Consider the following 20,212-nt stretch of genomic DNA (forward strand, 5'->3'; position numbering starts at 1 on the left):
TTAAGGAAGGCTGAGTTTAGATTATAGCATGACACAGTCATATGCTTAGCTTAGAACTCAAATTCTATCTCTAAAAGGAAGAGGGGAGAATGGATAGGATCCTGAAGGATAGATGTCTCAACCACAGGCATCTGTAGAAAACTTGCACTCAAATTTTTTTTGATACTGCTTCCTTGTTTTCTTTTTTGTATGTATTCATTTTATATTAAGGATATTCCTCTTCATATTTGTGGAAAATCTGTTTTTAAAGTTTTGACATTGCCTTTTAAATCAGTGTATCGTATTTTTTGTACTTTTGCATCGTTAAAGTTACCTTTTTTTTAAGTTACCTTTCCTTCCTTTTCCTCATATATGTTATATTCTAACGCATAATTTCTCCTCTTATATTGACTTAATCATTATTACATCAAACTGTATACAAAAATTGTATAGCTTTTGGGCAGCCCTGGTGGCGCAGCGGTTTAGCGCCGCCTGCAGCCCCGGGGTGTGATCCTGGAGACCCGGGATTGGGTCCCATGTTGGGCTCCCTGCATGGAGCCTGCTTCTCCCTCTGCCTGTGTCTCTGCCTCTCTCTCTCTCTCTCTCTCTCTCTCTGAATAAATAAATAATAAATAATAATAAAATAATCTTAAAAAATAAAAATCTTTTAAAAATGTATACCTTTTCATTATTGCTCTTTGTTTATTCTCATTAGCTATCTCTGATGGCTGAAAAATTTTTATACTGTCATAAGGAAGCTTATAGAAGATATCGCTGTAGGATTTTTTTTTTTTTTTTTTTTTTTTTTTTTTTTTTTTTTTTTCGCTGTAGGATTTTAAGGGAAATAGAGATAGCATTGGTAATGATGGCTTTCTAAAGCGGATGTAGAGTTGCTCAGGGTGCCCTTCCCTGGAATGAATGTAAATTAAAATTCTCTTTCTGTTTTAACAAAGAGAATCCTAGAAAAGTAGCTGAAGTCATTGATTAAAGAACAGATAACTAGGTGCCACACTTTTGATAATGGATTTTACATTGCTTCTAGCAGAGATTATCTTTGATTTATTTGTATAGAATTTTAGAAGTAGCTTTGATGTGTGATTACTTTAAAGGTCAGTTCGATTGTTATCTAGAAAATAAGAGAAAGATAACTCACTTGCTAATATTGCTTTTGAAGGAAGAAATTCAGAAAATATATTTTTGGAGAAGTTAAAGGAAGATAGTATTCCTGCTCCTCGCTCTATTGGCAGTATTGAAATCAACTTTACCCCTCGAGTATTTCCAACTGCACTTCGAGAATCACAAGTAGCAGAAGAAGAGGAGGTAGATATACTTGTTCTTAGTTACAGTGATCACAAATGAAAATACTTGATTTTTTATTTCATCTATTAAAACTAATACTGGGTTTTGAATTTCTTAAATATTTATTACACTTAAGATATTACTTCTTGAATACATTTTAGTATTTTGTTTTGAAAAAAAAAACCTATATTTTGCAGAATTTTTTTTGCATCCTGAACACTGATGAGAGAACATTGATTTAGTATGCAGTATTATTGCTTATTCCAGAAGATAAACTGTTACACTTGCCATCTGTTTTGTCAAATGCATCACTTCCTATCTTAGATTTATAAACTTGTATTTTAGTAAGGGATCAATATGTGTTTGGTAAGGGATTTGGACATGTATTGTTTTAATGTTATTACAACTAATTATTATTAACATCAGTAATTTCTAATGTGACATTCTAGAATATCTCTCATTCAGTTTATAAATTTATAAATTCCTGGGTCCTGGGATTTTGAATGTTGTATCTTTAGTTGTATATAGGCACTAAGAACTGCATTTTTTACTACAAGGTATTAATTGTTGCCTCTCACAATTGAAAAGTTGTGGAAGTAATTAAAGATCCTTAAGACATGATGACAATTTATAAATATTACTATTTTCTTATTAAACAATGTATTCTAAATTTTATTATTTGTAAAATTATTTCTAGAATTAGAAAATTATAATTATTTAAAAGTCATGTATATTTTTTGAATATGGAAAAACAAATATATTATGAACAAGAAAAATAAAATAATAATCACATGAACTCCCAGAAATTTGTAGGAAATTTGCACTAGAAATTTTCATACATTTGATCTTGACCAGCTGGTAATGTTAAGCCAAAAAGGACAAAAACTGAAAGTTTAAAATCTCATTATCAAATAGTATATTAGTCTACTCAGGCTACTCTAACAAAATATCCTAGACTGGGTGGCTTAAACAACAGAATTTTGTCAAAGTTCTGGAGTCTAGAAAGTCCAAGATCAGAGTGCAAGGAGTGGTAGGAGAGCTGTGCCTCTTCTAATGAGGACATTAATCTCATCATGGGGTCCCCACCCTCATGGCCTCATCTAAATCTAATTACCTCCCCAAAGTCCTATTTCCAAATACCATCATATTGGGGATTAGAACTTCAAAATATGAATTTTGGAAAACACAAATATTTAGTCCATAACAAATAGTATTTCCATCTTATGGTAGAAGGTGAGATATCTCAAAGTAGCTGTTAATAAAAATATGACTTTTGTGTCCTTCATTAGACTTTATTCTCTGATTTCAGTGGTTACACAAACAAGCAGAGGCACGAAGAGCACTGAATACTGATATTCCTGAACTTTTTGATTTAAAAGAAGAAGAAAAGAACCCAGAATGGCTAAAGGACAAAGGAAAGTACGTTGTTTGAACTCTGGCTATGAGATTTATAATAAATGAGGTACACCTTAGTCTTAAAATATTTTCAAGATATCTTGACATATGTGCTTATGTGTATGTGTTGTTGGGGAAAGATAATGCAAATAAGCAAATTAGGTAGGTGGGGCTTCCATATTTAAAAAGTCAGATCATATTAACAAGGCTCCTATATTTGTTTTTGTATTTAAATGTCACAGAAGTGAAATATATGACATCTTCAGTTACTTATTAAAATCCCTTTTAAAATAGCTTACATTTAGCATTAGTTCTTCCTCATACCTCTCTTAGAAATGTGTTTTTTAGGGTTACCTGGGTGGCTTAGTCAGTTGAGCTTCCAACTCTTGATTTCCACTCAGGTCATGATCTCAGAGCTGTGAGATCGAGCCCTGTATTGGGCTGGAGTCTGCTGGGCATGGAATCTGTTTAAGATTCTCTCTCTCCCTTTGCCCCTCCCCACTTAAAAAGCCTCCCTCTCTCTAAAAAAAAAGTGTTTTTTTTAAGAAATTAGAGCTTCTTTGATTCTTCATATCCATCTTTAAAAGATTACCAAATTATCTTATAAATGATCATGTTATATCCAGGAAGTCCTTTTATTTATTTATATGTTGATCTATGTATAAATATTTTATACAATTATCAAAAACAGTGAACTTTGATACGTTATGAATGGCAATTTGAATTCATATTTTGAGTTGTAGATGTTACTTGTTATATTTCATTTCATATGCTTTTATAATATTTTTCTATTGTTGCCATAACAATCTACCTTAAATTTTGTGGCTTCAAATATCACAAACTTATTATCTTACAGTTTTGGAAGTCAGAAGTTCAAAATGGGTTTCACTGGGCTAAAATCAAAGTAATGGTTGTGTTTCTTCTAGAGCCCATAGGGAAGTATCTATTTCCTTTATTTTCCAGTTTTCAGGCTGCCTATATTCCTTGGCTTGTGGCCTCCAGCCAGCAATTACATCACTCTGGCCTCTGCTCCCATAATCCCATCTCCTTCTCTAACTCTGATTCTCCTGCTTCCCTCTCTCTTTTATAAGGATCCTTGTGATTAGAGTAGTCTCATTTGCATAATCTCCCACCTGAAGACCTTAATTTAGGCCTATCTGTGGAATCCTTCCTGCCATGTTAGGCGACATAGTCACAGGTCCCGAGGATTAGGATATAGACATCTTTTGGGGAGAAGATTTCCTTTTTTTTTTTTTTAAATAAAGGTTTTATTTATTTAGTTATTTATTTGAGAGAGAGAGAGAGAGAGAGAAAGGGAGCATGAACAAGGGAAAGGGCAGAGGGAAAGGGAGAAGCAGACTCACCTCTGAGAGGGAGCCTGATGCAGGGCTCAAATCCAGGACCCCGGGAATCATGACCTGAGGCGAAGGCATATGCTTAACCAGCTGAGCTGCCCAGGTGCCCCTGGGAGAGAAGGTTTCCATTATCTGTCTACCACAATGTCTATATTTTTCTTTTCTTGTCTTTTCTCTGTTCTTTCTTGTTTTTTTCTCCTGTTACACCAGGGATTGATATGTGGAGTTGAGCTGAAATGACAGTTTTTCTGAAGGTCAGAGGCCTGGGTCTGACAGGATGGTTTCTCTTACTTCCACCACTAAAGCCCTACATGATCATTCCTCCTCTTTCTCCCCTTTCCCTCATTCCCCTATTCCCTCCCTCCCTTCCTCTCTATTTATTCAACCATTAAATAAACATCTATTGATTGCTTGCTATTTACCAGACTGTAGGTTAGGCTCTGAGCTACAAAGATCAGTGGAGGAGACAGACATACACACAATAGTTATTATACTATATGGGAAATACAATATATAGAAAAGAACAAGGTAAAATGAGAATGGAGAAGAGGGGCACCTACTCTTAAAGGGAGGAAGGTAGGTTCAAAAAAACCTTCGTAGAGAATGTAGCACCTGAGGTCCTCTTAGTGACAAGTAGGACTCTTAAGAGAAAGGGAAAGAAACGCATTAATTTTAAATAATGGAGACAATATGAACAAAAGCTGAAGAGACAAGAAATAATAGTGTGATATATAGGTCAGAAACTATGTCAGGAGAGGATGTAGGTTAAGTTCAGTTTTTAATATGTTGAGTTTGAGATGTCTCTGGGCCAGTCTGGGTGACACTGTCCAGCAAGTTTGAACCCAGAGGAGAAGCCAGCACTGTAGAAATAGATTTGGAGGTTATCAGCATTTATACTGTAGTTAAATTTATAAAAGTAGCCGATATATTCACAGTGTATAAGCCAGGAAAGTAGTAGCCTAAGGATAACACTCTGTGACCTACCGACATTTGAAGGTCTTACAAAAGAAAGGAGTACACAAAAATACTCCCAGAAGCCAATGGAGTAGACAATTTATTTTATTTTAATTAATTAATTAATTTATTTATTTATTTTTGAGTAGAAAATTTAAAGTGTTTTTGTTTTGTGTTGTTTCCTTAAGAATATAAAAGATGTGAATAGCTTTGGAAGCAAGAGAAAGAAGAGATGATTGAAATCTCTCTGAGCTGAGGAAGAAAATTAGGTGAAAGCCAAGAATGAATGGATTGTCTTGATTTTGTTTTCCTTTTCCTCTTTTTAAAAGTTGCATCCACCTAAAAATTTTAGAATAACAAATATTTTGGGGGGGGCAAAATTTACACAGCACATATTAAATGGAAGTCTCTCTTGTTTTTCACGCATTTTCCTTGGCTAACTGCTTGCACTGCCCCCCAGCTCTAACATTCTAAGTCATTGCTTTAATTACATTTGCTTATCTCTAAACTGCTGTCATCAAGATCACAGATAATATGTTCATCTCTTATGATAGTATACAGGAGCTTTTGTGTATATATATTATCTCATTAAATCCTAACAACTGTAGTTAGGTAGAACCTACTATTTATGCACTATTCAACAAATGTTTATTGAGAGACTAGCAGTTATACACAAAATAGCTCACATGTTATTCCTATAACAATGTGACTAGTTGTATATTAGTATTTTTATCCCCATCTTGCGAACATGGGAAAGAAAACAGGGAGAGATAAGTTAAGAAAACATGGCTAAGGTGATGCTTAATGAGTAAAACCAGGATTCAATTCCAGGTCAATATGATTACAAAGCTTGTATTCTAACTACTTCACAGATGAATAAAATCCACTTCCTGTCCTTGGATCCCAGTTGTGAAGGCAGTCTTAAGTGGTTTGATTATAAATTGCTCCTCCTTACAATCTGAGAATGCTGAAATGACCGAAGCTGAAAGGGCTGTCCTGTTGGATTGATTACTTTGCTCTAGAAAATGGTGACAGATTGACTTGGAATGGACAGATACTTCATTTTCTGAGACTGGAGGAAAGAAAGTGAAGACAAGTATGGGCCTAGATAAGGGAAATTGATTAGTGAATACTGTTAGCCCTGCCAGGTTGGAGAACATGAATTCTTAGAGATGTCAGTATAGCTGTGTAATTTATCTCCTATAGTGTTTAGTCTTTTGGATTTAAGAATAGATCTTTGGGCCAGAGTGGGAGTTTTAACTGACAAGTACAGTAAAAGACTAGTAGTGCAAGGGACTAGATTGTTCATGGGAAAATAGCTCAGATATTTAGCCATGAAGTCCAGGATGGGTTAGAAAGGAAGAGGTGCCACGAGGGGCCCATTGGGCTAAGAAAATGGAGCCATTAAGAAATTAGAGGGCATTGTATGATTGAAGATGTAGTATAAAGGGAAAGGTCATAGAATAGAAAGTTCTGATTAGCAGCTGGGATTCTAGAGTTTGCTATTTCTGAGATAGTGCAGTTCAGGTGATGATGGAAGCCAATGTGTGGCCCTGGCAGTGGGTAGCAAAAGTAGAGTTGAAAGGAAGGTATGTTGAGTAGGTGTTCTAGGTATTTCAAGACTAAACTGATAAATGGGTTATATACATAAACCTTAGAATCTTCTGGAATCATGGCAGAAGTTGGGATAGAAACAGATGATGGGAACCAGGTTTCAAAGCCCTTAATGAATATCAGAAGAGTGATTTTAAAAAGCCAGTACCAACAGTGACTAGAAGGGTATAGGGTAAAGATGTCAGGAGTCCCAAAGGATAGGGACTTCTATAAAAGAGTTATAGCTTGGCTCTAGCAGAAGAGAGCCTAGACAATGCCAGTTCCTGCAGTTCCACACCCTCATGTGGGGAGTTGGGGGGAGAGGGTGGTAGAGATTAAGATTAGCACTGCCTTCAGGGCAGAGCCAGGTTTATGTTAGAAAGGATTCTGTGGAAAAGTTGAGGGTATAAGACAGGACTGGGAGGTAGAGTCTATTATGGAAAGAACTAGGAATAAGAAAGTACAAATGAGGAGCCCCTGGCTGCCTCGATCAGCAAAGCACGAAACTCTGGATCTCAGGGTCTTGAGTTCAAGCCCCAGGGTGTGCACAGAGATTACTTAAAAAAAAAAAAAAAGTGCTAAGGAGTAGAGGGGAATGGGAGGATGGGAGTAGGAAAGGCCAGCAACATGAAGACAAGGGAGAAGTGTGCTTTTAGATCAGTGCTCAAAGATAACAGGGTTGATTGACATGGTGAGACAGTCTTTTGGTACAGATGTCATGATGCTGGGACTGGCTAAAGGTGCTAGGCAGTGTTGGTTTGGTCTTCTGATATGCTAATGAAGTGATTTGGATTTAAAAGTAGAAAGGGCAGATAAGATTGTTGAGCCAGGGTTGGAATTTTGACTGACCAGTGCAGTAAAAGCATATGTATGTGTGTGTGTGTGTGTGTGTGTGTGTGTGTGTGTGTTAAAATTAAAAATCAAAACATAGAGATAAAATTGACTGCTGGCAAAAGCAAAGAATTGGCAGCAATATAGTGCAAAAGTAAAATTTGCAGCAGACATGACTGGTAGATTGTCGTTACTTTTAGTCTCTTGGTTTTGTACCATTTTCCTTACTACCTCTAATTAGATAGAACAAGAAAGAAGCAAAATAAGAGGACCAACAGAAGAGAGTTGAAAATGAGGAGGGATGGAAGAAAACTTAGTAACTAATAACACTTAGAGAAACAGAGCAAAGTACAGTTAATCATAGTGCCAAGTACAAATAGATAAAAGGAAAGGTAAGACTTGTTAGAAATGTATCCTTGCTAGCAATGTAATGCAGTACAAAAGATAGAAGTAGACATAATAGAACTGATTCAGAAGTAGTGTGTTGAATTTAAGCCAAAGGATGAAATACTTTTATCTCCAGAGGCTTTGTTTTGTGATAGCCTTCTATATTTACACAGACAAAAACAGTCCAACTGTTTTTTCTATGCTAAAACCCATGGGACACTTGTTTCACAAAAGGGTAGAGGTGGGCAAGCCTTTCAAAAGAGCAATAGCTTTTTCATTTTTCTTTGCCTAACCTTCCACTGCTGTCTTAGTTTTAAATGCCAAATGTCTATCTTCTGGGAAAATATATAAGCTTAGGTAATTTTATTTGCTCATGAGAGCATTTTACCTTTTCCAATTAACATTATGTACCACACAGCTTTTTACTGAGAACGTCTCATAAAAAAGAGTCTAGATGCTCTAATTTAGATATGTCCATGGTATGATATTATTTAACAGCCTTACATGACTCAGAATCTGTAAATAACTTTAATAGCTACCCTTCTAGACACTTGTAATCATATAAAGTAAATGGACCATTTTTCTGTGTCACTGACATTACTCTGTACTTGATTTTTAGCATAAGTTTTTTTGGACTCTGTCTTAACTTCAGATTTAAATCCCTTCTTTTCCTACCTTAGGGCCACTTGAATCCTATCGTCATACCTCAGTCTCTACAGCAAATGTAAAGTTATATAGGAGGGAATTAAGGATATATATTATTCTACAATCTAGTTCCCAGCCTCATATTGCTATTATCACATAAAGTCGTTGTCTACCCTATCTTAAGTCTGAATTTTCTTTTCTTTTCTTTGTATGTGGAGCTTAAACTCATGAACTCAGGATCCAGACCTGAGCTATGATCAAGACTCAGATGTTTAACCGACTGAGCCACCCAGGTGCCCCCTGAATTTTCTTTTTGTTCTTTTGGCTTAAGTGCCAGATTTTGTAGCTTGCCTAATATTCTAGTCCTTTTAAGATTAAGGAACTGCTTTGCTTTTGCTTTTCCTTTTGCTACCAGACTAATTCTACTTCTGAACCCCAGATTCGTTTTAGAAGTCTGCTATCTGCTAACAGACTAACTTAGTCTGCCAGTCTATATTTTTGCTTGTTTGTGTATGTTCTGTGGTTGGATTCTATCTGCCTGTCTGGATGTCCTTTAACTTCATGTTGGACTTTTTGATGCTGATTATTGACCATGTTCTCCCAACACAGTATACAATTCTATTTGCCAAATTGAATTTCATTCTAATCCTTAGGTTTGGGTCAATGCCCTGGCACGAACTGTGAAGGATTAGCCTACCACAGTTTCATGGATATGGGGGAGAAGACTCATGAGTCAGAGACAAAGAACTAATATCAAGGCACAGCAAGCGCTGTGAACTTCATGTTGGTTCTCTTTGCCTCTCAAGTCCTACAAGCCAATACAAAGGCAGGCCCAGGTTTGAGCCATAGCTGAGGACACCATACTTAAAGAATATAATTTTTTATAAATTTACTTTTACTTATTTTAGAGAGAAAGAGTGTGTGGTGTGTGTGTGTGTGTGTGTGTGTGTGTACAAGTTGGGGTGGGGGAGGGTGGGAGGAGTAGAGCAGAAGGGAGAGACAAGGAGACTCTGCAGCATAGGAGCCAGACACAGGGCTCCATCCCAGGACCCCAAGATCATGACCTGAGCTGAAATCAAGAGTCAGGCGCTTAACAGACTGAGCTATCCAGGTGCCCCAAGGAACACAATTTTTTATAAGAAGATTGTAACCAAACATGTCCAACTTTTGCCCCCCAAGGAGATACTATCCTTTTTTAATACCGAACAGCAAATAATCTGTTCTTTGTCTCAGAGGAAGACACTATCTATATTTTCCAAGGCTGTGTGCTATATAAACATCTTTGAAAAGATTGTCCCAATTAAAAGCTGTTGATGCATCTGACATAAGACATTCATAAACAGAAGATTCCCATGGAGAATCGTCTCCCAACAGTCCTTTGCACCTGCCTGCTTTCAGGACAGAGCTGCCAAATCTGCCTTGCTCTGCTACATTTTAAAAACTGTTTCTGGAGATAAAGCAGCTTTCTTATACTGTTACCTTTTGCCTGACTTAAGGAAGTTTAGAATCCATATTCTAAGGTAATTTCTTTGAGGTAATTATCATTTTGTTCAGTTGCTTGTTTGTATGCATTTTATATCATAGCCCATAATATTCTGTTGTGACACAGTACCTATTATGGCCTAACGTGTCATTTTGTTTAGTATGTAGTTTCCTCTTCCTGTTTCCTTCGTGATTGCTAAGTCGTACTGCTTGATGTACCCTCACTAAGGCATGCTGATACTAAGCTTTAGAAGCTCTCAAGAGACCCAAGAATGTTTTCTGTTTTGAACAATGAGATGCTGAAAGAGACAAGGACTTTTCAAGTCCTTTCAGGGGAAGGTGGCTGTTCCAGTTCTTACTGCCCACACAACAGAGCTCTTCTGTCTTCTGTTGGAATGTGTGTTGTTCCCACCCCTAGTGCCGTGTCTAAGCCCTACTACTTCTGATTTCTCCTAGCTTTCTTCTGCCCTTTTCTTTACTTCGTCCTACAGCTCTTCTTTCCTATTGGTCCTGCCCCTGGCTGCTTCTCCCACACTCAACTCTTGTATAAAATGGTTGGCCCTTTTGGCCATTGCAAATCAGAGTGTTTCTTTCTTTATAAAGGCGTACCAGTCAGTTATCATTAAAATGACAGAATGTCTGCAATTGTCCATTTCTCTTTGTTCTCACTGTACGTACCATATAATAAGCACTCAGTATGTGTTGAATTAATGAGTACCTTTGCATAATTCTTTTCCCTGACACTACCTTTTTTTTCTTTTTTGGAACATTAAGGGAGACTTCATGGTTATTAGCTTCTCTATTTAAATTTGATGTTCAGCGGTTACTGCACTTTAGTTACAGGTTTAATTTTATTTCCCTTTCCTTTTGAAATTTGGCTATTTCCAAGTTTAACATCATTCTGAAAGCCATAAAGCAAAACTCTGGATGTTTGTAGTGGCATTGTAGTGGCATTACATTAAAAGAATGTAATGTTCATTTGGATTTATGTTTTAGTATGTATATGTAAACATTAAAATATTTTAATACTTCATATTTCTTGCTATTATGCCTTCTACAATGGTTCTTTTAATAGTGCTCATTGTAAACTCTTTTTCCCTTAGAACCTGGGAGAATTTTTCTGACATAACTGTTATATTATAAAACTAAATACGTACATTAAGGATGAAAAATAGAACTGTTCTTCATTTAATTTTTAATTATTAGTTTAATTTTATTTTTTTAGAGTGGGGAGGGGCAGAGAGAGAGGAGAGAGAATCTGAAGCAGGCTCCCAGTGCAGAGCCTGATGGGCTGGGCTCCACAACCCTGAGATCATGACCTGAGCCAAAATCAAGAGTCACATGTTTGGAGCACCTGGGTGGCTCAGTTGGTTAAGCATCTGCCTTCAACTCAGGTCATGAGCCCAGGGTGCTGGGATCAAATCATGCGTTTGGCTCTTGCTCAGTGGGGATCCTGCTTCTCCTTCTCCCTCTACCTCTCCCCATTGCTTGTGCTGTCTCTCACTCTCTCTCTCTCTCAAATAAATAAACAAAATCTTGAAAGAGTCAGATGCCTAACTGAGCCACCCAGGTGCCTCCAATATGGAACTGTTCTTCAAATGTGTATGTTATATAAGATTTCTAAAGACATATAGACCCAATGGAATAGATAGTCCAGAAATAGGCTTCCCTTCTATGATCAAGTGATTTTCAACAGTTTTTCAATGTAGAAAGGATAGCCTTTTTAACACATAGTGGTGAGAAAACTGAAAATTCATATAAAAAAGGATGAAACTGGACCCTTACTTATTAACACCTTACATAAAAATTAACTCAACTGTTCAAAGACCTAGACATAAGAGCTAAACTATAAAATTCTTAGAATCAAGGACAGAGTACATTATAACATTGGATTTGGCAGTATTTCTTGGATGTGACATCAAAAGCACTGGAGTGCCTGGGTGGCTCAGTCCGTTAAGCATCTAACTTGATTTTGGCTCAGGTCATGGTCTCAGAGTCTTGAGACCAAGCCTTGAGTGCGGCTCTGCACTCAGCAGGGAGTCTGCTTAAGATTTTCTCTCTCCTTTTGCCCTTCCCTTTTCTGCTCACTTGCACTCTCTCTCTTTCTCTCTTTAAAATGAAATCTTTTTTTAGTTTTGTTGACTGTTTCTTTTGCTGCAGAAGCTTTGTATCTTGAGTAAGTCCCAATAATTCATTTTTGCTTTTGCTTCCCTTGCCTTCATAGATGTATCTTGCAAGAATTTGCTGTGGCCAAGTTCAAAAAGGGTGTTGCCTGTGTACTCTAGGATTTTGATGGATTCTTATCTCACATTTAGATCTTTCATCCATTTTGAGTTTATCTTTGTGTATGGTGTAAGAGAATGGTCTAGTTTCATCTTCTGCATGTGGCTGTTCAATTTTCCCAGCACCATTTTGAAGAGACTGTCTTTTTTTTCCAGTGGATAGTCTTTCCTGCTTTGTTGAATATTAGTTGACCATAGAGTTGAGGGACCATTTCTGTGTTTTCTATTCTGTTCCATTGATCTATGTGTCTCTTTTTGTGCCAGTACCACACTGTCTTGATAATCACAGCTTTGTAGTACAACCTGAAATCTGGCATTGTGATGCCCCCAGCTCTGGTTTTCTTTTTTAATATTCCCCTGGCTATTCAGGGTCTTTTCTGATTCCATACAAATCTTAAGATTATTTGTTCCAACTCTCTGAAGAAAGTCCATGTTATTTTGATAGGAATTGCATTAAATGTGTAAATTGCCCTGGGTAGCATTGACATTTTCACAATATTAATTCTTCCAGTCCATGAGCATGGAATATTTTTCCATCTCTTTGTGTCTTCCTCAGTTTCTTTCAGAAGTGTTCTGTAATTTTTAGGGTATAGATCCTTGACCTCTTTGGTTAGGTTTATTCCTAGGTATCTTATGGTTTTGGGTGCAATTGTAAATGGGATTGACTCCTTAATTTCTCTTTCTTCAGTCTCATTGTTAGTGTATAGAAATGCCATTGATTTCTGGGCATTGATTTTGTATCCTGCCACACTGCCGAATTGCTGTATGACTTCTAGCAATCTTGGGGTGGAGTCTTTTGGGTTTTCTCTGTAGAGTATCATGTCATCGGCAAAGAGGGAGAGTTTGACTTTTTCTTTGCCAGTTTGAATGCCTTTTATTTCTTTTTGTTGCCTGATTGCTGAGGCTAGGACTTTTAGTACTATGTTGAATAATAATGGTGAGAGTGGACATCCTTGTCATGTTCCTGATCTTAGGTGAAGGGCTCCCAGTGTTTCCCCATCGAAAATGATATTTGCTGTGGGCTTTTCGTAGATGGCTTTTAAGATGCTGAGGAATGTTCCCTCTATCCCTACACTCTGAAGAGTGGAAGGAGCCTCGGTGTCCATCAGAAGATGAATGGATACAGAAGATGTGGTATATGTATACAATGGAATATTACTCAGCCATTAGAAATGACAAATACCCACCATTTGCTTCAACATGGATAGAACTGGGGGATATTATGCTGAGTGAAATAAGTCAATTGGAGAAAGACAAACATTATTTGGTCTCATTCATTTGGGGAATATAAAAAATAGTGAAAGAGAATAAAGGGGAAAGGAGAGAAAATTAGTGAAAATATCTGTATGGATGACAGAACATGAGAGACTCCTAACTCTGGGAAACGAACAAAGGGTAGTGGAAAGGGAGGTGGGCGGGGGTTGGGGGTGACTGGGTGATGGGCACTGAGAGGGGGCACTTGACAGGATGAGCACTGGATGATATGCTATATATTGGCAAATTGAACTCCAATAAAAAAATAATAAATAAATAAATAAAATTAGAACTCCCCCCAAAAAAAGAATCTGATGAGACTGTTGACCCCCCCTCCACTTCATATTTTAGCCATTTGTGAAACAATGTAATTATCTCCAGAAGATGTATTAAATTAAATACAAAGATAGATATACTAACAAAATAAATAAATAAAATCTTTTTTTAAAAAACACAGGCAACAAAAGTAAAATAGGTTAATTGAAATGCATCAAAATTAAAAGCTTGAAAGACATGCATGAAGGACACTATTAACAGAGTGAAAAGACAACCCATAGAATGGAGAAAATATTTGCAAATCATGTACTGATAAAAGGTTAAAATCCAGACTCCATATAAAGAACTGCAGGACCCCTGGATGGTGCAGTTGGTATAGTTTCCCACTGTTGGTGTTTTTGGTTCAGGTCTGAGCTCAGGGTCGTGAGATCAAGCCCCGTTGAGTGCAGAGTCCTCATGAGTTTCTGTCTCCCTCTCTTTCTGCCTCTCTCTCCCCCCAACCCTGCTAAAGCACATAAAAAGATGCTGAATATCACTAATTATTTAGAAAATGCAAATCAAAATGACAATGGGATACTACTTTACATACATTACAATGACTATGATGGAAAAAAACAGAAATAACAAGTGTTGGTGAGGATGTGGAGAAATTAGAACCCTTGAACATTGTTGGTAGGAATGTAAGATGGTACACAGTATGGAGTCTCCTCAAAAAGATTAAAAATAGAATTACCATATGACCCAGCAATCCCATTTCAGAGCATATATACGAAAGAATTGAAAATAGGGACACAAACAGATATTTGTAACCCCGTGTTCATAGTAGCATTATTCACAATAGCGAGGAGGTGGAAGTACCTCAAGTGCCTGTTGATGGATGTTTTGGTAAACAAAATGTGGTATAACCATACAATAGATTATTATTCAGTCTTTAAGAGAAACTCTTGTTATATGCTACAACATGGATGAACCTTGAAGACATTATGCTAAGTGAAATAAGCCAGTTACAAAAGGAAAAATAACTGTATGATTCCACTTATATGAGGTACCTAGAGCAGTGAGATTCATAGAACAGAAAATAGAATGGTGGTTGTCAAAGATAGGAGGAAAGGGACTTCATTTTTAAGGGGTACAAAGTTTCAGTTTCAGAAGATGAAAAAGTTCTAGAGATGGACTTGGTGATAGTTGCACAACAATTTACATATACTTAACGCCACTAAACTGTACATTTTAAAATGGTTAAAAATGGTAAATTTTATGTTACATATATTTTATCACAATTAAAACAAAAGGCTTGTAGTAGACACTATAGGGTATCTAGCCAAAATGTATGGTCTCCCTTTATCCTTACTGGCTGAGACCCTTTTTCGTTTAGGTATGTAGACCTTACCCATGTGACTTAGGATGGGGACCCTATTCAAGTCCCAGGATAAATTCTGATAGACTTCAACGAATCAGGGTTGTTTTCATTACACTGCTGGTGGGTTTGTTTGTGTTATTGTTTTGTTTTTAGCTAGATGTACAAAAATATGTATTAAAATGTTGTTTATAAAAGCAAAGAACTGGGAAACAAAAACTCTGTCCATCAGTAAGAGGAGACTGGTTTCAGAAATCTTGGCTCAGATCCGAGACTACTTTGTAAAAAAAACAAAAAACAAAACACTGTAAGACAAGTGTAACTCCATATATCTTAATATGAAAAGATGATCATATTGTTGAATTTTCTTAGATGCTCCAAAACAGCAATATATAGTACTAAGGAGTAAAAGTAAGGAGAGAAAGACAAGGGTGGGGGGAGAAAGATTGAGGAAAAGAAGGAGAGACTGGTGGTTTTAGTAAGGCAAAATATTTTTTTAAGGGTAGGTACTTTTGGTCAGTGAGATGGGAAAGGAGGTGATCCAGGAGATTTCTGGGAAAGGTTTTCTTGCTCTTACAGAGCATATGCCAGAAGATACTGTCCCATTTTCTTCTAATGAATATTGTCCTTGAATGTTGCACCTGAAACTATGCAGCCACCTCACATGCATAAGGAAAACCAGCCTTACAATGAAGTAGCTGCTGAGTACAGTAGAATGGAGAAATGGAAGGAACCTTAGGCCTTAGGATAACATCCTCAAGCGGCTGATTTCACTGGGCATGTAGTCTTTCCCTCTGGACTTTTTAAATGTGAGATAATTTATTTACTTACTTGTTTAAGCCAGTTTGTTGGGATTCTGTTAACTTTCATTCAGAAATATCCTGGCTGGTATGAGGCATTTCAGAAACATAAACTGTTACCAGAGAATTAGCTTTTCCAGTGTGTGCAAGTTATTTTAAACTTGAGTCAGGCTTAGGTTAGATGTCACAGTGGTGTCATCTTCCCTTTTACTAATGATTTACTGGGTGCTTTTACTTTTGATGGTATCATGTTCTAGAACTGTACAGTATGCAGTACAAGCAACTGGAAATGAATGCAAAGTGTTATATGGTACTTTTATTTTTGGTATTTTCTTTTTTCCTTATATTTATGCATTTTTCAGAATTCTAAGAATTTTCATAAAAAACACTTTAAATTTTAACTAAATCTTTTAATTAGATACATCTATTTGAAGAAAATTTTGGAAGATTTGATCTATTAGATGGTTTTGTTTGCAAGTAACCAAAAAAAAAAAAAAAACAAATTTAAACTGGCTCTACGTTAAAAGGAATTTATTGGTTTATATAACTAAAAAGTTAAAGGTTTGTTGCATTTTAAGTAAAGTTTGATCCAGCAGTTTAACTATAACACTAAGGACTCCGTTTCTGTCTGCCTTTTTTATTCTTTTCATACTTCCAGCTTAATTATGGTGTTTCCATGGTGTTAAACATGGTCACCAACAGTTTTGGGCTCTGTGCTTTCTTCATTTGTATCTAGCAAGAGGAATTTTCCTAATTTTTCATTCTCCAACTTTGGAAACAAAGTCATAGGTTTCATTCTGAATAGATCAATTTACGTCACAAAACTCTCCCAAGCCAATCATTATGGTCAAGAGGATGGAAATATGCCTATTGGTTTAAACTACAGATGATTACCCTTGGAGTTGGGGTCGAGGTCAGTCCCTTTCAGATTACATGCTGATGTACGTGGAGGAAAGGTGGAGTCAGTGCAGTCTATGAAGTCCATTATACAGAGGATAAAAAGGGAGGTATGCCATCTCCTCTGCCTAATATCATTAGATATTATTTCTGTGTTTGTATTTCAATGTTATGTTGTTTTCCTTTTCTCTTTTTGTCTCATTAGCAAATTGTTTGCAACAGAAAACTACTTGGCAGCTATTAATGCATACAACTTAGCCATAAGACTAAATAACAAGATTCCACTGTTATATTTGAATCGGGCTGCTTGCCACCTAAAACTAAAAAACTTACACAAGGCCATTGAAGATTCTTCTAAGGTATAGATATATATTTATTTATATATCATGCTTTAAAATTGTTACTCTCTTATTTATTGGTTTAAATGATGCCCTTAATCTTTTTTCTTTTAAATTTATGTAATTGAATAAATTTATGCAATTGTTATGCGTTTTGTTTTGTTTTGTTTTGTTTTTTTTACTGGAAGAAAGATTCTTTTTTGAATAGGCAAGGAGCTGGTGTTTTTTTGTTTTTTGTTTTTTGTTTTTTTTGAGACTTCAAGGTACTATATTACCTTGGTGTATCAGGTGAAGTTCACAAGGAAATTAGTAAATGCTTGTCAGTTTGTGCTTACCGTTTATTTTAGTAAAGCTTTGCAGACTTAATGCAAGGTTGAAGAAGGAAAACTTGGTGTTTTCATGCTATCACTACCATCTACACAATAGAAGAATAGCCTATAATAATTTCCCAATGTTCAGAATAACCTATTATATCCTAATTTCATTATTAATATCATGTCATTATCATAAACATCTAGTTTTTTTCTTTTTTTTTTTCCCATGTCAGAGTAACCTGTTTTAAGGGAAAATCACATGCCAAATCTCTTATGTGGCTCCTTGAGTTTGAAAATATGAAGGATATAACCACATCCTCATACTTTGATCTCATTAAGCTATTGAAAGATCTGACAATATTTTTATGATCCAGTTTTCCCTTTACTATCACAATTTTGTGCACAAATATTTATTGAATAAATGAATAAACTGGATCACCCAATTTGAATATAAAGACCTCCAATATTCTTTAATCATTTCTGTTAATAAAGGTAAAGCTGTAGAGGTTTCACAGTTAAACCAAATCATCACTTTGGGAGAAAGGGTATGAATATTGTATCAGAACAACTGAGGAATTCTTTAAATTGTTCAACATAAATAGAAGTATTTGATAAATTTCTATGCTAGTTAGTTTCAAACTTTCAGTGGGTGAGGCTAGAGGCTTGTTTTAAAGTTAAGATTTTATCATGTTTTTGCTCAAGTTTGAATTAGTAAATTGTCTTTTTTATTTTGTAAGGCACTAGAATTATTGACACCACCTGTTCCAGACAATGCTAATGGAAGAATAAAGGCATATATACGACGTGGGACAGCATTCTGTCAACTAGAATTGTACATAGAAGGTAAGAAATTGATAGAAATGTTTTTAGTTCCAATTTATATTCCAAAAAGAAGTATTATTGGGATTATTTAAGACAATAACTTTTTAGAACTCTACTGTTTTATATTTTTAGCACTTAATATATTCTTTGCAATTTATCTGACAAAATTAAAAATGATTTTGAAGTATTTAAAAAATTATTGTTGTAGAAGGGAGTTAAAACAAGATGTGAACAAGTTTAGATTTAGGAAAATGCTGTAGTATCCAGACAACTTTTCTATGGAAAGATGTGTGATAAAGGTTATAAATGAGTCACTTAGGAGATGGTAGAAATTTAAAATGAACTGCTTTAGTCATATAGACAGACACATATATGAGCTCAGAAACAACTGATCTACCACATTATATGATAATTTGCTTATATTTGTGAGACTGTACCAAGTTTGGTTTCAGCCTCATTGTTTATAGAAGCCATTTATTTTTTTATTGCTTTTCATTTTTAACGTATTTAGGGACCATTTTCAGTTATTCATGTTGCTCCAAAGGCAAAATTTTGTGGTAGTTGGCATTTTATCTTTAATGTTCTTCCCATTCCTCCTTACCCAGAGGGCCAGTCAACTTTCTTTTATTCAAGGCCTAAAGGCATACTCGTTTATGATGCCTTTCCAGGGAATGGTCTAGTCTATAAGGTTTTATTATTTCTGACTTTTTAAAGATTTTATTTATTTATTTACCCATTCATTCATTCATTCATTCATGAAAGACACAGAGAGAGAGAGGCAGAGACAGGCAGAGAGAGAAGCAGGCTCCATGCAGGGAGCCCAGTGTGGGACTCGATCCCGATCCCGGGACTCTGGAATCACCCCCTGAGCCAAAGGCAGACAGACGCTCAACCCCTGAGGCACCCAGGGTCCCTCTACTTTGTTTTTAAACTTGTTTCTTTTTTTCTTTTAATTTTTTAAAAGATTTTATTTATTTATTACAGAGAGAGAGAGAGAGAGAGAGAGGGAGAAGCAGGAAGCCTGACATGGGACTTGATCCCAGGTCTCCAGGATCACACCTGGGCTGAAGGCAGCGCTAAACCGCTAAGCCACCGGGGCTGCCCTTAAACTTGTTTCTGACATTTTTAGGACGTTTTTCTAACCAAAGTATCCAAATTAGATTTATGTTCCCATCCTTTTTTTTTTTTTAAGTCTCTTATCCAGTTTCATGAAGTTAAAAATTATCAAGACAGGAATAAAACATTTTAAAGCATTCTTTAGAAATTATAGCATCATAGACTTTTTGAGCTAAAAGTACTCTTCATTTTAAAGATGAGAAAATGGAGGCTTGGAGAAGTTAAGTGATTTTCTTCAAGTGTTTTGGCAAATCAGTAGCACTTGGTACTCAAGTTTCCTTATTCTCAAAGAAATTTTCTCACTGCTTATCTTGATAAAGCTTTAGACTCATTTATGTGTATTTAACAAATAGTCCACAATGCTTTCCTTTTAAGCCAATTTTCCTCAAAGGAATTCTGCAGATGTATCTATAAAAAAATCACAAACTGTAGTCTATGAATTATATAAAGTATGGATTGAGTCTACCAAAATGATTTTTTTAAGTCTGAAATTTCCAAATAAGATGCCATTTATTACTTTTTCAATGAGGTAATAAAAATGTCCTTTATATATGTGAGTTTTATTGAGTCTGTTTATGCTTTCATGAGTTTATACTCTTAGTTTATTTGTACTTGAATTTAAAATAAATGCTTTTGGGATGCTTTGAGGGCTCAGTCCAAAGAGTGTGCAACTCATGATCTTGGGATCATGAATTTGAGCCTCACATTGGGTGTAGAGATTACTTAAATAAATTCAAAAATATTTTTTAAAAACCCCAGAATTGGGATGCCTGGGGGCTCAGCAGTTGAGCATCTGCCTTCAGCCTAGAGTGTGATCCTGGAGTCCCACGACTGAG

The 20,212-nt window shown here is 36.0% G+C and overlaps 1 protein-coding gene across 2 annotated transcripts in view; it reads left to right on the forward strand.

Annotated features, from left to right (window-relative positions):
• The window catches only part of DNAAF4 (dynein axonemal assembly factor 4), a 66,582-nt gene that overhangs the window by 31,608 nt on the left and 14,762 nt on the right, over window positions 1–20,212 (forward strand). For both annotated transcript variants that reach the window (XM_041738943.1, XM_041738933.1), the window contains exons 5-8: window positions 1,154–1,299; window positions 2,588–2,697; window positions 16,992–17,145; window positions 18,176–18,281. In XM_041738943.1, coding sequence (XP_041594877.1) covers window positions 1,154–1,299; window positions 2,588–2,697; window positions 16,992–17,145; window positions 18,176–18,281 — 516 coding nt within the window. The remainder of the gene's footprint in view (window positions 1–1,153; window positions 1,300–2,587; window positions 2,698–16,991; window positions 17,146–18,175; window positions 18,282–20,212) is intronic.

This window comes from Vulpes lagopus, chromosome 2, assembly GCF_018345385.1.
Source record: "Vulpes lagopus strain Blue_001 chromosome 2, ASM1834538v1, whole genome shotgun sequence".
In the NCBI taxonomy this organism is placed as follows: domain Eukaryota; kingdom Metazoa; phylum Chordata; class Mammalia; order Carnivora; family Canidae; genus Vulpes; species Vulpes lagopus.